At 60.2% G+C, this 19879-nt stretch overlaps 1 protein-coding gene across 5 annotated transcripts in view; it reads left to right on the forward strand.

Annotated features, from left to right (window-relative positions):
• The first annotated feature begins 5361 nt into the window (after window positions 1-5361).
• Window positions 5362-19879, forward strand: part of PTH1R (parathyroid hormone 1 receptor) — a 58508-nt gene continuing 43990 nt past the window's right edge. For 2 of the 5 annotated variants that reach the window (XM_029077294.1, XM_029077298.1), the window contains exons 1-2: window positions 5938-5971; window positions 14552-14657. In XM_029077294.1, coding sequence (XP_028933127.1) covers window positions 14583-14657 — 75 coding nt within the window. In that variant the 5' untranslated portion in view covers window positions 5938-5971; window positions 14552-14582. Of the gene's footprint in view, window positions 5466-5937; window positions 5972-9364; window positions 9604-13639; window positions 13718-14551; window positions 14658-19879 lie in introns of those variants that run through there. The other 3 variants (XM_029077297.1, XM_029077296.2, XM_029077295.2) reach the window with 3 other exon arrangements.

The following is a 19879-nucleotide window of genomic DNA, read 5'->3' on the forward strand; positions in this document are numbered from 1 at the left end:
GGGGCAGTTGGGGAGCTAGGGATGGACGGGGGGAGCAGAGGCTCCGACCTGAGGCCCAAGGCTGGCCGGAAAGAAGAAGTCACCGTGCGAAGAGATGGTACGCGGATGACCCCGAACGACCGGGGGAGGCGTGGGGAGCGGTCAATCAGGGAAGACCTCCTGGAGATGGGGGGTCTTCCGAAGCTGCGAAGGCCGGGGGGATCGCCGTCGGGTAGACTCGAGGCCGGAGGGACTCAGAGGGGGAGAGCGAACGACCGGACGTGGTCCGCAAGATGTGTAGAATGAACGCAGGGAGAGGGTAGATGGGTAGGAGGAGGTGGCCTGCTGGGTGACCCTGGGCAAGTCACCCGCCCTCTGGGGTCCCCAATCTTCCTCTATAAAATGGGGATAAATTCCCCGCTCTCCCTCCCTCTCGGGCTGTGACCCCCACGGGGGATGGGGTCTGCGTCTGAAAGAAGAAGAAAAACTAGTTGTTAAGCACGTACTCCGTGCCAAGCACTGTACCGAATGCTGCGGTAAGAACAAGATAAGCAGCTTAGGCACCGTCCCTGTCGTCCGTGGACCTCGCGATCTAAGAAGAGGGAGAACAGAAACTGAATTCCCAGGGAGGAAACTGAAGCAAAGTGAATTATTATCACTATTATTACGCTATTTGTTAAGCGCTTACTATGTGCCAAGCACTGTTCTAGATGCAAGATAATCAGGTCGGACACAGTCGCCGCCCCAGGTGGGACTCCCGGTCTCAACAGTCATCGATCAACGGTATTTACTGAGCGTTTACCGTGGCAGAGCGCTATACCGAGCAACTGGGAAAGTACAGTGCGACAGATTTGGCAGACGCCATCCCTGCCCCGCCTTCAAGCGGAGACGAAGAAGTGAAGTGACTGGCCCGAGGTCTCCCAGCAGACGAGTGGAAGAGGCGGGATCAGAACCCGGGTCCTCCTGACTCTTTCAACTAGGGCACGCCGCTTCCGGTGACCTTGCGTCGGCCCCAGCGCTTAGCGTAGCGTGCCTGGTGCAGAGTAAGTCCCGGGCCAAGACTCGGGGGAATTCCCACCTGCTCTGAGAGGCCGGCGGCAGAGGGCCTGTCGACGTACCCCTCGGTCGCACTTACTGAGCGCTTACTTGGTGCAGAGTAGTCATTCGATGTATTTATTGAGCGCTTACCGCATGCAGAACACCGTACCAAGCGCTTGGGAGAGGACAACGCAACAGAGTCGGTAGACACGTCCCCTTCCCTCGGTCAGCTTCCAGCCTAGACGACGTCTCGTCCGTTCCCGGTCCCCGGTCTCCCGGTATCTCCCCCGGCTCGACCGTGTCTGATCTGCTCACCCTGTATCTCCCCCCAGCGCTTCGCACAGTGCGGAGCGCGCCCCACCGTTGTCGTTGAACCGCCCCTCCCCGAGCCCCGGCGAGGCCCATCCTGACAGTCCTGCCCCTCCTCTAACCACCGTCCCCCTTGCCGCTCAGTCATTCAGTCGTATTCATTCATTCATACTTACTGAGCGCTGGCTGTGCGCAGAGCACTGGGCTAAGCGCTCGGAAGAGTCCAAGAGAACAATAAACGGACACGTGCCCTGCCCACAGTGAGCTTACGGTCTAGAGGGGGAGCGCGCGTGAATAGAAATAAAGGGCAGATTTGGACAAAAGCGCCGCGGCGCTGGGAGGGGACGATGAGGCCTCGCTAATAATAATAATGTTGGTATCTGTTACGCGCTTATTATGTGCAGAGCATTCATTCATTCATTCAATAGTACTTATTGAGCGCTTACTCTGTGCAGAGCACTGTCCTAAGCGCTTGGAATGAACAAGTCGGCAACAGATAGAGACGGTCCCTGCCGTTTGACGGGCTCACGGTCTAATCGACTAAACAGAGCGCTGGGGTAGACACAGGGGAATCGGGTTGTCCCACGTGGGGCTCACAGTCTTCATCCCCATTTTGCAGATGAGGTAACTGAGGCATAGAGAAGCGAAGTGCCTCGCCCACAGTCACACAGCTGGCTGGGATTCGAACTCACGACCGCTGACTCCCAAGCCCGAGCTCTTTCCACTGAGCCACGCTGGGGAGGCCCCGGTCGGTCCTCCCCTGGGTGGGAAGGCGTCCCCGCACCCCGGCCCTTTCTCGGGGCCCAGGGACCGCCCCCAGCCCCGTTCCTTCCACCCACCGGGAAGCCCCCCGCCCCGCATCCAGTCGGCTTTCTGGTCTCCCCTGGACGCCCTCCAAACCCTCCCCTCGAGGTCAAGCATCCTCTTGTGGTCTGTGGAGGGCGGAGGATCGATTGATCCGGCACCCAAACGCAACAGATGCGGCCCGCTTCCTGCCCCCCGGGCCCCCCCCGCGCCCGCCCCTGACAAAGCAGTTTTCTCTCCTCCCCCCACCCCGCTCGCCACCCCACAGCAGGAAGAGCTAAAAATACAAAAGCTCATGTGTGGGCCAGGCCGGGCCCGGCCCCAGACTAAGCGGCGGCCTCCCGTCCTCCGGTCCGGGCTGCCCCGCGGGCCGAGGTCGGGGATTTGGGGGGTGGGGGCCGGTCCCCCGGGTCCGCCGCCGGCCTTCCACTCCTCCGCTCCTTCCCCGATGACTTGGGCGGGTCGCTCTGCCTCTCCGGGCCTCCGCGTTCTCTTCCGTCAAATGGGTTTCTTTGACCTGCCTTCTCCCCGCTGCTGGGATTCCCGCTTGGAGGCCTGCCTACTTGCTTTGCTCCTCCCCCCTTCTAATAATAATAATTAATTATGGTATTTGTAAAAGCCCTTACTCTGTGGAGAGCACTGTTCTAAGCTCTGGGGTAATAATAATAATAATAATGTTGGTATTTGTTAAGCGAGCTCTGGAGTAATAATAATAATAATAATGTTGGTATTCGTTAAGCGCTTACTGGGTGCAGAGCCCCGTTCTAAGCTCTGGGGTAATGATAATAATGACGTTGGTATTCGTTAAGCGCTTACTGTGTGCAGAGCACTGTTCTAAGCTCTGGGGTAATATTAATAATGACGTTGCTATTCGTTAAGCGCTTACAGGGTGCAGAGCACTGTTCTAAGCTCTGGGGTAATAATAATAATAATAATAATGTTGGTATTTGTTATGCGCTTACAGTGTGCAGAGCCCTGTTCTAAGCTCTGGGGTAATAATAATAATAATGTTGGTATTTGTTATGTGCTTACTGTGTGCAGAGCACTGTTCTAAGCGCTGGGGGAGATACAGGGTAATCAGGTTGTCCCACGTGGGGCTCACAGTTTTCGTCCCCATTTTACAGATGAGGGAACTGAGGCACAGAGAGGTTAAGTAACTGGCCCAAAGTCACACGGCTGACAAGTGGAGGAGGTGGGATTAGAACCCACAACCTCTAGACTCAGGGTAATCAGATTGTCCCACATGCGGCTCACATTGTTTTTAATCCCCATTTTTAATAATAACGTTGGTATTTGTTAAGCGCCCACTATGTGCTGAGCACTGTTCTAAGCGCTGGGGTAGATACAGGGTAATCAGATTGTCCCACATGAGGCTCACAGTTAATCCCCATTTTCCAGATGAGGTCACCGAGGCCCAGAGAAGTGAAGCGACTCGCCCTCGGTCACCCAGCTGACAAGTGGCAGAGCCGGGATTCGAACTCATGCCCTCCGACTCCCAAGCCCGGGCTCTTTCCACTGAGCCGCGCTGCTTCTCTAGACCGTGAGCCCGTCGTCAGGCAGGGATGGTCTCTACCTGCTGCCCGGTTGTACTTTCCAAGCGCTCGCCACAGTGCTCTGCACACAGGAAGCGCTCAATAAATACGATCTAGCGAACGAATGACCATTAGCTTGTCTAGGGCAGGAATACCGGAGAGTATCTCCTCTAGTCTACCGGACTCGCCCCGACGTTCAGTACAGAGCTCAGTACACGCAGGCCTGTGAGCTCCTCCACAGCAAGGACCACACCTACAAACCTCCATCGGGCGGACCCCGGCTCTCCCCACCTTCACGGCCTTAATTCATTCATTAGTATTTATTGAGCGCCTACTACGTGCAGAGCACTGTACTAAGCGCTTGGAATGGACAATTCGGCAACAGATAGAGTCAAAGCCCACCTCCTCCAAGAGGTCTTCCCTGATTAAGCCCCGGCCGTCTCTACTCCCTCTCCCTTCTGCCAGCACCTAGACAAGTTGGATCTGCCCCCGCTGAGCGTTTGATAGTCCCCCCCGCCCTCAGCCCCACGGCCCTTGTGTCCATATCCCTAATTTATTTTGAATGCCTGTCTCCCCCTCTAATAATAATAATAATAATGTTGGTATCCGTTAAGCGCTTCCTATGTGCAGGGCACTGTTCTAAGCGCAGGGGTAGTACAGGGTAATGAGGTTGTCCCACGTGAGGCTCCCAGTTAATCCCCATTTTCCAGATGAGGTCACCGAGGCCCAGAGAAGCGAAGCGACTCGCCCACAGTCTCGCAGCTGACAAGTGGCAGAATTCGAACGCACGACCTCTGACTCCCAAGCCCGGGCTCTTTCCACTTCTCTAGACCTTAAGGTCCACGCGGGCAGGGAATGTGTCCACCGACCTGGCTGCGGCCACCTTTCCCCGACGGCCCACGGCGCTCAATAAACAGCGTCGACGGTTTGGGGGCGAGGGGGCTGGGGTCCCCGGGATCCGACGCCTCCCGCCCGCCAGCCGTCTGAGCTGAACTCCGGCCTGGCTCCCCTCAGGGCCGCGGCCGGTCCCGGAAGCGGGAAGGCCCTGCCCGTCTCCCCGTGACCGCCGGTGCCCCTCGAAGCGTCCCTTCCGTTCCCGGGGACCCCCTTCCCCCCGTGGGCCTCCGGAGGGTCAGGCCGGAGCCCTCTTGGCCGGCCCGTTCGGGTCGGGCGAGCCCGCGGCCCGAGAGGCGTTGGCACGACGGAAAGCGTCCGGCTCCCGTGTGAATCATTACTCAGCGGGCCCCGGGGCTTCCGCCCAGACCGGTCCGCCCGCGACCGGTCTGGAGAAGGAGGGGGGCCCACCGCACCCCTCGGGCCCCCCGATATCCTCGGAGGCCCCACGCCTCCCCGGCGCCGGGGTGGATATCCTCGGGCGAGCCAACGGGGGGACCGAAGGACGGGGAGAACACTCGAGGGCCTGCGGAGGAGGAGAAACCCCTGCCACCCTCGCGGGCGGCGTGGAATGCCGTGGGCACGGCGCCAGCCTGACCCCGACCCGAGGGGGATCGAGAGGGCAGAATCCAGGCCAGATGTCGTGTTTTGTAAAAACAATTAAAAATGTGAAAACCCGCCCTCTCTCCCCGCTGCCCCCTTCCCGCCCTCGGCCCACCGGCTCCTTCCGCTCCCTTCCTCCCCCAACACCCCCCACCCCCCCCGGGCCCCGGGCCCCCGGCCTCGGGTCAGCGAGTCGCGGGAGCGGAGGCCGGTGACCGGGCACCGACCGCTCAGAATCCCCGGCCCGGCCTGGTCAGATGGGTCCCGGGTCCGAATCCTGGGGCGGCCTCTCGTCTCGCCCCGCAGGTGAGCGGCGGGGAAGGTGGGACGACGGGGCCGGGGGGGTCTCGGGGAGCGAAGGAGGGTCTTCTCGCCCTCCCCTCGGGCCTCGGGGTTCCCGTCCGGGGGACGCGTCCACCGGGGCGGCGGGTGAAGGAGCGGGCCCTGAGTCGCGCGGCCTAGTGACCGGAGCCCGGGCTTGGGAGTCGGAGGACGTGGGTTCAAATCCCGGCTCCGCCACGTGGCCGCCGCGTGACCTCGGGCCGGTCACTTCACTTCTCTGGGCCTCAGTCCCCTCATCTGGGAAATGGGGATGACGCGGGACGGGGAGGGCCTCCGACCTGACTACCTTGTATCCACCCCAGGGCTTGGAACGGAAGCAGCAGGGAGTAGCGGATAGAGCGCGGGCCTGGGAGTCAGACGGTCGTGCCTTCCGATCCCAGCTCCGCCGCGAGTCTGCTGCGTGACCTTGGGCGAGTCACTTCACTCCTCCGGGCCTCAGTTCCTTCTTCTGGAAAATGGGGATTAAGACTGTAAGTCTCTAGTGGGACCGGGTCCAACCTGATGACCTTGTATCCACCCCACTGCTTAAAACAGTGCTTGGCCCATAGTGAGCGCTTAACGAACACCACACTTATTATTACGACGAGGACGCTCCTAGCTCAGGTCGGCGGGGGCTGACGGGAAGGGGCCCCGACCAGGGAGCCATGAGTCTCGAGCTCTAGTCCTGACTTCGCCCCCGGTTTGGCCGTGTGACCCCCGGGGCCGGTCACGGCTCTCTGGACCCCCCTCCTCGCCGTGGTTGCCTGCCGTGTGACCGCGGGCAAGTCACTAAACTTCTCCGTGCCTCAGTTACTCCGTCCTTAAAATGGGGACTAAGACCGGGAGCCCCACGTGGGACGACCTGATCCCCTTCTATCTACCCCAGGGCTTAGAACGGTGCTTGGCGCATAGTAAGATCTTAACGAACACCGTCATTATTATGATTATCATAGGATGGGGAGAACGCCTCTCGGCTCTAAAGGTCTTAGCCAAAGCGGGTGGCAAAGGGGTGTCAGAAACCGGAGCCCGGGAAGTTCTGGGCAGTTGCTTTGGGGGGAAGGATTTTGACGACTCCCCCTTTCAAGGCGCTCTGCATCTGCTTGGGGAGACCCCTCCTCCGCCTACTGATGCTCGAATTTGGGGGGCTGACCCGCCAAAAACGACCCCCAACCCGGTCCCAGAACGTCCACAGACACCGGGGCTGGAGAGGATGGGGAGAACTGAGAATGGCTGACGGGGTCGGGGGTTGGAGGAAAGGACCAGCTCCACCTAAACGGGGGCTGTGCCCGGCCAGGCTGGTGGGGAGGGGGTTCGAGGAGGTGGCAGGTGGCTGGGAGGGGGCCTTGAAGCCTTGAGGGGTGGAGCGGGAGACTTATTGAAGACCCGTCTCCTCCCGGAGGCCTTCCCACTTTTCCTCATCTCCCCCTCCCTTCTGCGGCGCCCCGACTTGCTCCCTTTGCTCTTCGCCCCTCGGCGCTTATGTCCAGATCTGCCATTTTATTTACTTGTTCTGATGTCTGGCTCCCCCCTCTCTAGGCTGTGAGCTCGTTGGGGGCAGGGAACGTCACTGTTTACTGTCGTATCGCACTTTCCCAAGCGCTTAGTAGAGTGCTCGGCACACGGTGAGCGCTTAATAAACACGATTGAGTGAACGAATGAATGAACGAGACCTTGGGGGTCTCCCCTTGACCAGCCCCGTATGTCCGGAAGAGAGAGGACCCGGATGGGGCTTTGCCACGGACACCAGTCGAGGGAGTGAAGGGTGGGGGTCCGTAGCCCCAACCTCCAAGGGGACGTAGGAAATTCGGCCGACTCCCGTGTCCGATCTGACGGTCCCGTAATTAAATGATCATGATAATTGCGGAATTTGTTAACCGCTATGTGCCCGGAACTGTTCTAAGCGTCGGGGTAGATGCGGGTTAATCGGGTCGGACGCGGTCCCCGTCCCAACAGAGGGCTCGTGGTCTGAATCCCCATTTGACAGATGAGGGAACTGAGGCACAGAGAAGCGAAGGGAGTTGCCCAAGGTCCCGCAGCAGACAAGTGGCCGAGCTGGGGTGAGAACCCAGGTCCTTCTGACTCCCGGACCCTCCGCGGTGCCCACTTTCTCTGAGGGTCTTCTGACCTAGTTGGTGTGGGGAGAAAAGGGGGTCTGCAGTCGACCTCTGACCCCACCCCCTGATCCGGGCTACCTCCTGGGCAGACTGGCAACCCGAGAGAACCACAGTCAAGATCGATAATTAGCCCAGACTGAGGAAAAGCCCAGAAGGGCCCGGGGGCGGGGGGCAAGGGGAACCCCTGGAAGTCAACTGGTCCAGCCCCCTGCTTCCCGCAAAATCCCCCCGACAAACCCCCAGAGAGCTGCTGTGATTGACCCCGATCCTACAGATCTTCCCAAGGAGCCCGGGAACTGACGGGGGAAACGGGGCGACGGGGAGATGGGAGCAGCACCCCGAAACCATCAGCTCCAAGTGGACTAACGAGAAGGAGCGTGGCTTGGTGGCTGAAGTGGTCATGGGTTCGAATTCCGGCTCTGCCACTTGTCAGCTGTGTGACTGTAAGTCACTTCACCTCTCTGGGCCTCAGTGACCTCATCTGTCAAATGGGGATTAACTGTGAGCCTCACGTGGGAACAGCCTGATGATCCCGTATCTCCCCCAGCGCTTAGAACAGCGCTCGGCACATAGTAAGCGCTTAACAAATACCAACATTATTATTATTAGAGCACGGGCCCGGGAGTCGGGAGGACCTGGATTCTAGTCCCGGCTCCACCACTTGTCTGCTGCGTGACAGCGGGCGAGTCACTTCGCTTCTCCTTGCCTCGGTTCCCTCTCCCGTAAAAACTGAGGCACCGTGAGCCCCCACGTGGGATGCGAACCGTGTCCAGCCTGATTAGCTTGTCTTCCCCCAGCGCTTAGCACAGTGCCCGGCGCTTAACGAATGCCAGAGAAAAGCTTGCAAATGATAGCCCAGGGGTTGCATTTGAGAACAGGGTGCTCCACAGGGGTGACCCCCGCACTGTGGGGGTCGCTCTGTGGCCCTGGGGGGGTTTGGGGGGGGACAGGGGCTGGGGGAGCTGGAAGGTGGGGTGGGGGTTTGGTTGCAGCCGAGGCTCCCGGGGCCCCGGGCACAGCCCTTCTCCAGAGGGCACCGCAAGCTTATGTACATATTTGTTTAATCCATGAGGGTGTCCGTTGAGGCAGACAGATCCCTGGCTGTTAGTGAGAGCCCCGGCGCTCCCTGACCGCCTCAGATGAGAGAATCGAATCCACCGAGGATCCCAAATCCCACCCTCCTTCCCCTTCTCTCCCCCTCCTCTGTCCCCTTCTTCCCTCCCCTTCTTTCCCCCAACCCCCCCAAATCCATTTTCGGGGTGGCAGGTCGAAGACCAGACCTCTCTTGCTCGAGCACCCGACCCGAAAGGACTTGAGGGGTTTCCTCGGAGAGACGGGTGGGAACGAGGGACCTCGACAGAGTCCCGGGCTGGACGGTCCAGTGGTCAGCGCCGGCCAGCAGGGCCTGACAGGCTGAGGATCGGGGTTCCGCGCAGGAGGGGGCGGGGGGCGGTTGAGGGAATTTCCATTTTGCCTTCTCCGTCTTGGGGTGCGGGCCGGGGGGGACGGTTCCAGCACGACGATGGCTAGGGGTCCCTTGGCTCTACTCCTTAGCCCGGGTCACTTGCCTGGCCCTGTGGGGGTAATAATAACGTTGGTATTTGTTAAGCGCTTACTATGTGCAGAACACTGTTCTAGGCACTGGGGTAGATACAGGGTAATCAGGCTATCCAACGTGAGGCTCACAGTTAATCCCCATTTTCCAGATGAGGGAACTGAGGCCCAGAGAAGTGAAGTGACTCGCCCACAGTCCCTCGGCTGCCAAGTGGCCGAGCCGGGATTCAAACCCATGACCTCTGACTCCCAAGCCCGGGCTCTCGCCACTGAGGTACAGCATGTGTGTACATCCACCGAACGACCAGTGAATGATGGTATTTATTGAACGCTTACTGTGTGCGGAGCACTGTTCCGAGCGCTTAGGAGAGTACAGTGTGACAGATTCGGTAGGTCCGTTCCCTGCCCACGACAAGTTTACGGTCCAGAGGGATTGTCCGTGCTAGCGCGTGGAGGTATACGCTCTTTATTTTTTTATCCAATCAATCGGTTGTATTGATCGAGCGCTTACTACGTGCAGAGCACTGTACTAATCGCTTGGGAGAACAAAACCGGCGGACGTTCTGTTCAGCGCTGGTTACCTGCCACGTACCACGCCAAGAGCTGGGTAGATACAAATTAATAATAATAATAATATAACGACAACGATGGTAGTTGTTCAGCGCTTACTACGTGCCAGGGACTGTACTAAGCAGTGGGGCGGATACAAGCAAATGGGGTTGGACACAGTCCCTGTCCCACGTGGGGCTCACGTGGTAAATGAGGTAACTGAGGCACAGAGAAGTGAAGTGACTCGCCTAAGGTTACACAACAGGCAAAAGGCAGAGCCGGGATTAATAATAATAGTAACAACTCTGGTATTTGTTAAGTGCTTCCCGGGTGCCGGGCACTGTTCTGAGCGCTGGGTGGACAGAAGCGAATCGGATTGGACACAGTCAAGTGGCAGAGGCGGGATTCGAACCCATGACCCCGACCCCCCCCCAAGCCCGTGATCTTTCCACTGAGCCACGCTGCTTCTCAGCCGTCGATCGCCCTCCGTCACCCTGCAGAAGCAGGACGGTCTAATGGCTAGACCCCAGGCCTTGGGGTTCAGAGAGACCTGAACCCTAATCCCAGCTCAGCCACTTGTCTGCTGCGTGACCTTGGGCAAGTCATTTCGCTTCTCAGTGACCTCATCTGAAAAATGGATATAAAGACTGTGAGCCCCGTGTGGGCCCGGGACCGCGTCCAACCGGGTTCACCCGTATCTACCCCCGGCATTAGAACGGCGCTTGGCACATATGGGCTTGGGAGTCAGAGTCATGGGTTCGAATCCCAGCTCTGCCACTCGTCAGCCGGGTGACCGTGGGCGAGTCACTTCGCTTCTCTGGGCCTCAGTGACCTCATCTGGAAAATGGGGATGAAGACCGGGAGCCTCACGAGGGACAACCCGATGACCCCGTATCTCCCCAGTGCTTAGAACGGTGCTGGGCGCATAGTGAGCGCTTAACCAATACCGACATTATTATCATTAACAAGTACCACGATTATCACGGTTATTTACTATCACCATTATCATCTGTTTCCCGTGCTCACTCACGTCGTCCGAAAAACGGGGATCAAATCCGTGAGCCGTTTCCAACCCGATCAGCTCGTATCCATCTACCCCAGCTCGGAGAGGCGGCGCGGCTCAGTGGAAAGAGCCCGGGCTTGGGAGTCGGAGGACGTGAATTCGAATTCCGGCTCCGCCACGTGTCTGCTGCACGACCTTGGGCGGGACACTCATCTTCTCCGTGCCTCAGTTCCCTCATCTGTCGAATGGGGATTCGGACCGTGAACCCCACGTGGGCCGGCCTGATGCCCTGGCATCTCCCCCAGCGCTTAGAACAGTGCTTTGGCCCGTAGTGAGCGCTTCACAGATACCATCATTATTAGTAGTGGTAGAGCGCCCGGTACGTAGTGAGCGCCTAACGAATACCATAAAAATTAGCCAAAAGGAGGCCGCCCGCCTCATCTCCACAAACCCAGCGGGGCCCGGGGGGCCGCCCCCCACCCCTTCCTACCGGCCTCCTGGCTTGGAACAAACATCCAGCTCAGAGATCACCCATCATCTGCAGCTATTAAACCCGAAAATATGCTAGTGGAGAAGAGGCCCGGGAACGGCATTTGGATGGGGAGGGGTGCGGCCCTCGGCATCCCTACCTCTCCCCCCGCTCTAGGGACGCCCCCTCCCCGCCCCCCCTTTATCCCGGCCCCCCACGGGAGGCCAGTGGGCCTCCCAGCCCGCCCTGCCCCCCCGGGGGCGGTGCCCCACCCGGGCCTTGTGGGTTGGTGGGCTGGAAGCGCCCTCGATCGGCTTGGTGACGGCCGGGGGGGGGGGGGGGGGCGGACCCCGCCCCGTCCCGCGAAGCGGGCGGGAGGAAGGGGGGCGTCAGACCCCCTCGCCTCGCCCGCTCAAGTGGGGACCATGTGGCCGGCGGGGGAGGAGGCCTCCCCCTTCCTCCCTCCTCCTCTTCCCCTTTCTCCCCCTCCTCCCCTTCCTCTTCCCCTTCTCCCCCTCCTCTCCTTCTCTCCCTTCTCCTCCTCTTCTTCCCCTGCTCCCTCTCCTTTTCTTCTCTCCCTCCTCTCCCTCTTCCTCCTCCTCTTCCCCTTCTTCCCCTCTTTTCCTCCTCCCCCTCCTCTTCTCCTGCTCCCCCTCCTCTCCCTCTTACCCCTCCTCTTGCCTTTCTCTCCCTCTTCTCCTTCTCCCCCTTCTCTCCCTCTCCCCTTCCTCTTCCTCCTCCTCTTCCCCTTCTTCCCCTCCTCTCTTTCTCTTCCCCTTCTCCCCCTCCCCTCTTTCTCCCTCTTTTCCCCTTGTCCCCTCCTCCCCTTCTCTCCCTCCTCCCCTCCCCTTCCTCTTCCCTTTCTCCCCTCCTTTCCTTCTCCCCCTTCCTCTTCTCTCTCTCTTCCCCTTTTCCCCTCTTCTCCTTCTCCCCCTCCTCTTTCTCTCCCTCCTCCCCTTCTCTCCCCTTTCTCCCCTCGTCTCCTTCTCCCCTCCTCTCCCTCCTCCCCTCCTCTCCCTCCTCCTCTTCTCCCCCTCCTCTTCCTTTTCTCCCCTCCTCTCCTTCTCCCCCTCCTCCCCTCATCCCCATCCTCCTCCATCTCCTCCTCCCCCCCCAGCTCCTCCCCCATCCCTCCCCCACCTCCCCCCCGGCCCGGCCCGGACCCCGCCCCAACCCTGCCGACTCCGTCCCGAAGACGCGCTGGGCCTGCAAACGGGAGCGCAGAAGGGGGAAGGGGGAAGGGGGAGAGGGAGGGGAGGGGGAGGGAAAGGGAGGGGGTCCCACTCTTGAGATGGGGGGGGGGACATTGGCTACTTCGAGGCCGACCCCCCCCCCTCCCCCGGTCACGTGGGCACCCACGATGACCAATAAAAGAGAGAGATCCCGGGGCTACTTAATACCTGCCTCCCCCCGTCCCGCTATTCCAAGCCCTCCCCCCCATCCTCCCTCACCCCTGCCACACGGGATGGACCGGGAGACGAGAGGAGGGAAGAAAGGAAGGAAGAGGGAGACGGGAAGAGCAGGAAGAGGGGAAGACAAGGGATGGGGGAGAGGGAAAAGGGAAGCGAGAGAAAAAAAAAGGGGAGTGGGAGAGACTTTTTTTTTTCCCCCAACAGGAAACTCTCTGCTGCAGGAGAGAGAGATCCTTTTCATAAAATTAGCTGAAGGCACCTATTCAGAAGCCCGAGGGGCTGTATAGTATAATTAGTGTGTGGGGGGGAGATCGGAGCCCACCCCCACGCCCATTCACCCCAAATAAAGAAATAAGGACCGTCCCCGCATCCCCAGAAGCGGGGAAGAATCTGGAGGAGTTCAGTAAATCCAAGGCGGGCTCCTCCCCTGCCGTGGGGGGGTCCTGCCCCGGGCGGGGGTGTGTGGACCCCATCCCTCCCACCCGGGGGTCGTCCCTGAGCTGGACCTCCGGGAGAGACGCCCCCACCCCCCTTTCCAGAGCCCCATCTGGGCCAGGGCGTTGTGGGGAGGGGGAAATCCTCTCTCTCTACCGACTTTATGAATGAAAACGAGAAGCCACAGCTCCGGGGTGGAGGGGGGGGGGCTTGGGGGGAGGGGGGGTGTCCTGCCCCCCCCATCCTCCCTCCCCCTCCCCTCCATCCTCCCCTCCATCCTCCCTCCCCTTCCTTCTTCATTCCGGGGCTGTGCGGTTCTGCTCTCTGGCTCGGGTCGGTGGGCGGATGCTGCGGAGGGAGGGGACCCCCCCCCCTTCCCAAATACACACTCACACACACCCCCCCCACCCCCTGCTCCAGCTCCTCCCGGTGTGCAGCCCCCTCCCACCCTCCCCTGAAGCCCCCCTCCTCCCTCTCCCTGTAAACAAACTCAGCGGGAGGAGCCCAGCAGCGGCCCAGAGGAGAGGGAGATTTGGGGGGGGTGGGGTGGGGAGGGGGCGTCGGGCCCGGGGTGGGGGGTGGGGTCTTGGGTTTTTGGGGGTGGGGGGGAGCAGCCTCGGCGAGCTCAGGGGCGTCCAATGAAGCCCCCCCGGAGTCCCGGGGGGCGCCGGGGCCGATGGAAAAGCCAGGACCGGGGAGGAGTAAGTAAAAGCGATCGAATTGGGGAGGGGGTCGCGCCGGCCCTTCCAGGGAGGGACCTGGATCTGCCGGGGGTGGGGGTGGAGAGAGAGGGGTCCCTGGGGGAGGGGGAAGGCGGAGGGGGGGGCGCGGCGGTACCCCGGTTTCAAACTTGCAAAGATTTCTGAGGATGGGGGCGCGGGGGGAGGGGGGGTCTCTCCCCGGGCCAGGGCCGGGGGTGGGGGGCGTTGCCTACGGTCGCTTTCAATGTCACTGCAGAGTTAAACGACACCCCCTCCCTCCGTTGTTTGCCTTGGGTCAAAAAATAGATTTTTTTTTTAAAAAAAGAGGTTTTAGGGTCGCCCCCTCCCCACCCGGCCCTCCTCCTCCTTTTGAGTTCTCCTCTTCTCCGCGGCCCCCTCCCCTAGAAACCTGGAAAAGATAAAATTACCCGATCTAAAAATAAACCGGCGGCTTTACGGTCCCCCCACGCCCCCCCCCCCACGCCCCTCCCCCCAGCCCCCCGCCCCTCCCCCCTGGCGTGGGACGAAGCCACGAACCCAACGTCTCCATAAAGGGGGGCTGGGGGTGGGGGTGGGGGTGGGGGGGCACTTTTGACATGTGGATGTGATTTCTCCTCCTCGAGGTAGCAAAGAGGGATCGGAACCCCCCACCCCGAGCCCCCCGCCCCAAATGGGGCGAGAGGCCTGCCAGGAGGAGGCGGAGGGGGCCCGGGACCGGCTCCACCCGCTCACCTCCCCCGGTCGAAGAAGTTTTTGATTTTTCCCTCTCCCCCCCCCCCTTTTTTTTTTCTCTTTTAATTCTGACTGTGTGTCCCCCCCCCTCCCCATCCTCAGCATCCCGGGACGCGGGTCTAGCTCCCCGGCTATGGGCTCGTCTCTGGCCGTCCCGGGCCTGGGCGTCTTCCTCTGCTTTTCCGTGCTCAGCTCCGTGTCCGCGCTGGTGAGTAGCTCGGGAATGGGGGGGGGGAGGGAGGTGGGGAGGGGTCCTCTCCCCCCAGAAGGACCTCCTGAGCCCCCCCGCCCCGACCCCGGGACCCCCGGGGACGTGGACCGCCGCACTGTCCCTATTCGCTGCCCAGTTGTCCTGTCCGAGCGCTTAGTACAGTGCCCCGCACACGGTTAGCGCCCGAGAAAGCGGCGTGGCCTAGTGGGGAGAGCCCGGGCTGGGGAGTCAGGGGGCGCGGGTCCCAATCCCGGCTCCGCCGCTTGGCTGCTGGGTGACCTCGGGCCGGTCGCTTCGCTTCGCCGGGCCTCAAGTGGCCTCATCTGGAAAATGGGGATGAAGACCGTGAGCTCCACGGGGGACCATCTGATGACCTCGCATCCACCCCGGCGTTTAGAACGGCGCTCGGCCCATAGTAAGCGCTTAACAAATACCATCGTTATTATTATTGACTGAGCGCTTGGCACCGTACTGAGCGCTTAGAAGAAGGCAGTAGAGGTAGAAGATGTGATTCCCCACCCTCCAGGAGCTGGCAGTCTTATGGGGGACTCCCCCCGCCCCTATCAGATTAGTCCCGTCGCCCCCCGGGACGGGGTGGAGGCGGCCGAACCGGACCGCCCCCTGAGATCTGAGTGCGAGGCGGTGGGGGTCCAGGCCCTGAGCTCCCCGGCCCGCTCCCCCTCTCCGGAGTCATTCGTTCATTCGACCGTACTTATTGTTAATAATAATAATGAGGAGGAGGAGGTCACTGAGGCCCAGAGAATTGAAGCGACCAGCCCAGAGTCACCCCGCTGACAAGTGGCGGAGGCGGGATTAGAACCTACGACCTCTGACTCCCAAGCCCGGGCTATTTCCACTGAGCCACGCTGCTCCGTAGTCCCGACGGATCGATCCGTCTGGGGCTGTCTGACCTGGGGTGAGGGGCTTTGGCTTTCTGGAAATAGGGGACGCCCCCACGTCCGCCCCAGAAGTAGCCGCAACGGGTCGGCCAAAGCCGGCCGGGTTTGGGGCCGGGGGCTCTCGAGCAGAGAGGGAGGCTTGGGGGCGGGGGGGCCGTGGCGGTGGGTCCGGGTGGAGGAGGCGGTCCAGGTGGGGGCCGTGGCGGTGGGCTTCCGCCGGAGGTGACCGCGAAGGCGGGCGGTTGCGTGAGCGTAAGCTTTTGTGCCCCCAGTCCGATCTCGTTGACTTTGGAGATGGTGTCGCGTGGATCAACTGAGCCTCGACACCCCCGCGCTGTCCCTGCGGTGGCGGCCCTGGCTACGGGCCACCCCGGGGCTCATCTGGTAGCCGGCCCGGGCCGGCGAGGAGGCCGCGTTCCTATCCACGGCCGTCCTCACCTTCCTGCGGGGCCGAGCCGGTGGGCAGGGCCGGGCGGGCTGGTAAACGCCCCTTCTTATCCCCGAGGCTGTTTTAGGAAGAGCTCAGGCGTGTTGCCGCGACGATGTCGGGGGGCGTCGCAGGTGCGGCCGGTCCCCGTTGAGGTCCGGGGGTCGCCGGCCGGCGGACCCGTCTCTGGTGGGTGGCACAGCTGGCGGACGCACAGGTGAGCCATAAGGCTCCGTTCCTGCCAGCCCCGGACTCGAGCGCTGGTTAGGCGCCCGAAGCTTAGTACAGTGCCTGGCACATGGTAAGCGCTTAACAAATTCCGGTCCAGAGGCCAGGGCGGGCTTGTGAGGGGCTCAGGTGTGTGGCAGAGGGAGGCTGGCCTGTCTTCTTCTTCTGGGGGTCCGTGGACGGTGGGATGGCCTGGATGACCCCGAGAGGGGCTCAGCGGCAGGGGGACGGGGGGGGACGGGAAGGGTGAGACCCCCCTCGAAGGGATGGCCCACAGGGGTCTGCTGAGGCCCTCCCGGAGCCGGAGGGTCATGCGGATTCTCTGGCCCGTGTCGCTTGCTTGGGGGAATGGGGGATCCTGAAATGCGGCCGAGTCTGAGGTGGAGATTTCCAAGGGCGCAGTCCGGGGAAGGTCCGTGGTACTGGGATCGACGGTGAAAGATAATAATAATAATCATGGTATTTGTTAAGCGCTTACTGTGTGCCAGGCACTGACCTGAGCACTGGGGGGGTTTTCAAGTAAATCAGGTTGGACACAGTCCCTGTCCCACGTGAGGCTCACAGTCTCGATCCCCATTTTACAGATGAGGCAACTGAGGCACAGAGAAGTGAGGCGACTTGCCCAAGGTCGCATAGCAGACCTTCCGGCTCCCAGACCCACGCTCTACCCACTACGCCATACTGCCGGGGCCGGCTTGGGGAGGGTTGGGGGACGTCGTCCCAGAGGGCAAAGCTTGGTGAGCTTGTTGTGGACAGGGAATGTGTCCGTTTACTGTTGTATTGTCCTCTCCCGAGCGCTTAGCATGGTGCTCTGCGGAGTAGGTGCCCTATAAGCACAACTGAGTGACTGATTTTCCCAGCTCAGAGCCCAGAGGGGGCAGGGGGACACGGTGTCCAGCAGGCGTGCCCGGGGCCGGGGACCGTCCACCAAGCGGAGCCCGTAGGGTGGGGTCCTGGGCTGCCCTCTTCCCATCACTCCGGGGAGCAAGAGACGGGATTGAGTGCACCCAAGTGGGGGACAGATGGGTGGGACCCCCCCCTCGGGGGGCTTCCTGCCTCCCTCCGTCCAGCGTGGATGGACGCGTCTCCTCTTCTCCAAGACCCGTCCAGGCCGGGAGACCCCCACAACCCCGCCTCGGCCTCCTGTCCCGAGGCTGGGGCCTCTGGACAACGGGGGAGCCCATCCTTGAGTCTCATTCAACTCCTTCTCGCTGCCGTTCCCCGACCCAAGTCAAGAATCCTAGGTTCTTTAGGGCCTCCACAGAAGTCACGCCACCCGTGCCCCTGCCCCCAGGGCCGCCTGGGCCGAGAAAGGGTGTGTCTCCCGGACGGGAGCTTCCCCCTCGGTCACCCGTCCTGGCAGGTCACCCTCCGGAGCGGGCGGGGACCACCAGGAGGAAGGGGGTCTCTCATGGCTTTCTCATACGCACGCGTACTTGCATGCACACAGATATACGCCCGCGATGTAGCAGAACATGCCCACCCAGCCCCTCTCGAGAGGGTAACTGACCCCCTGCCCAGAGCCGGGGCACCGGCCTCTCCCGCCCACTCGGCTACCTCGCCGTGCCGGGCATCGAGGGGACGAGAGCTTTCTCGCTGGGCATGGGGGGAGCCCGGGGGTCAGTCGGCATGGAGAAGAGGTGACTGAGGAAGGTCAGGGTGCAGTGGTGGAGAAGGGGAGGCCTAATCACCGTCGTGCCGCCTCCTTGAGAAAGCGTGACCTAGTGGATAGAACCCGTTGGGAGTCAGAAGGACCTGGGTTCTAATCCCCGGCCCCGTCTTGGGCGATCTTGGGCGGGTCACTCAACTTCTCTGCTCCTCACTTCCCTCGTCTAAAAAATGGGGACTGGCAGCCTCATGCGGGACGGGGACAGTGTCCAATCTAATTAGCTTTGCGTCCGCCACAGCGCCTGGCACGTAGTAGGCGCTTAAATACCATAAAGCAAAATGAAAAGGAAAAGGTGCCGACAGGCCGCTGGTTTCTGGGGATGTGATTCGGGCGAGAGGCTGGGCTGCTTTCGAGGCAGGAGCGATTTCAGTTAGATGTCAGGAAGAACTTTCCGATGGCCCCAAGGCGTCAGAGCACTGATTCAGGGTGGATCGATCATCGGTCGATCAATCGGTGGAATTTATCGAGCGCTTATTGCGTGCAGGGCACTGTACGAAGCGCTTGGGAGAGGACAACACGACAGAATTGGTAAATCCGTTCCTTGTCCACAACCAACTTAGAGGGGGATGTGGAACTGTCTTTGATCTGCTTCTGTTGTATCGAGTGTGAGCCCCAAGTGGGACGGGGACTGTGTCCAACCTGATTAACTCGTATCTACCCCAGTGCTTAGACCAGAGCTTGGCACAAAGTAAGTGCTTAACAAGTACTGTTGACTGCCTGTTGCCTAACAAGTACTGTTTACTTGCCTGTCTACTTGTTTTGAGGTCCGCCTCCCCGCTTTCTAGACTGTGAGCCCGGTGTGGGCAGGGTTTGTCTCTATTTGTTGCTGAATTGTACTTTCCAAGCGCTTAGTACAGTGCTCTGCACACAGTAAGCGCTCAATGAATACCATAGAACGAATGAATGAATGAAAAGTACCGTCATTATCATTAATGTTATTAATATCGACCCCAGCACTCAGCACAGAGCTTGGCACCTCATCAGTATTGTGGTATTTCTTAAGTGCTCACTATGGGCCAAGGACTGTAATAATAATAATAATAATAATAATAATAATGAGATTTCCTAAGCGCTTACTATGTGCCAGGCACTGTACTAAGCGCTGGAGTCGATACAAGATCATCAGGTCGGACGCAATCTCTGCCCCACATGGGGCTCACAGTCTAAAAGGGAGAGGAGAATGGGTACTTTGTTCCCGTTTTACAGGTGAGGAAACTGAGGCACGGAGTCATACCTGCTTTAACAAATACCACTCTTCTCTTCTTTCCCCGGCCTAATGATTATTAGGGTCATTCAACTAAGCTCTCTTCACGGGGAGAGGAGGGAGATGGGGAAAGGAGAAGGCAAAGGGGAGAGGAGGAGAAAGAGGAAAGAGAGGAGTGAGAGGAGGGGGAGAAGGAGGAATAAACTCGGTCGTTTTAGGAAACAAAAGACCCCGAAGCATTCATTCATTCTATCGTATTTATCGAGTGCTTACTGTGTGCAGAGCACTGTATTAAGCGCTTGGAAAGTACAATCCTAGCAGGCAGGGATAGTGGAGTGGTGGGGGCGAGGACGGGGGATGTTATTTACAACCTTAATTTCCTTCAGAATGTGTCATGACACACCAACACATCTGTAGCCAAATGTAGTTTCAAAGGCAGGGAGGGGGGTGAGAGAGGGGAGCCAATGTTATTTCCCTTTTCAGACTCCCCGAGTGTATCCCAAGATTTACGGAGGGAATACGTCTCTTTATTGTATTGTCCTCTCCCAAGCGCTTAATTCGCTGCTCTGCACCCAGGAAGCGCTCAATAAATGCGATAGAATGAATGAGTGGATGAATCCCCAGGTCCCCTCTGCCCACCGCCCCATGGGAGGGTGGTCACCGGCCTGGAGGTGGGAGTGGGCTGGGGGGGGCATAGGCCTCTTGTGAACCCTGAGGCAGGACAGAGAGGTAGAGGGGCAGGGAGAAAGGGGGAAAGCAGGCCGAATGTTGAGGGGTTGGGTGGGAGGGAAA

The sequence above is a fragment of the Ornithorhynchus anatinus genome, chromosome 13, assembly GCF_004115215.2.
Source record: "Ornithorhynchus anatinus isolate Pmale09 chromosome 13, mOrnAna1.pri.v4, whole genome shotgun sequence".
Taxonomy (NCBI): domain Eukaryota; kingdom Metazoa; phylum Chordata; class Mammalia; order Monotremata; family Ornithorhynchidae; genus Ornithorhynchus; species Ornithorhynchus anatinus.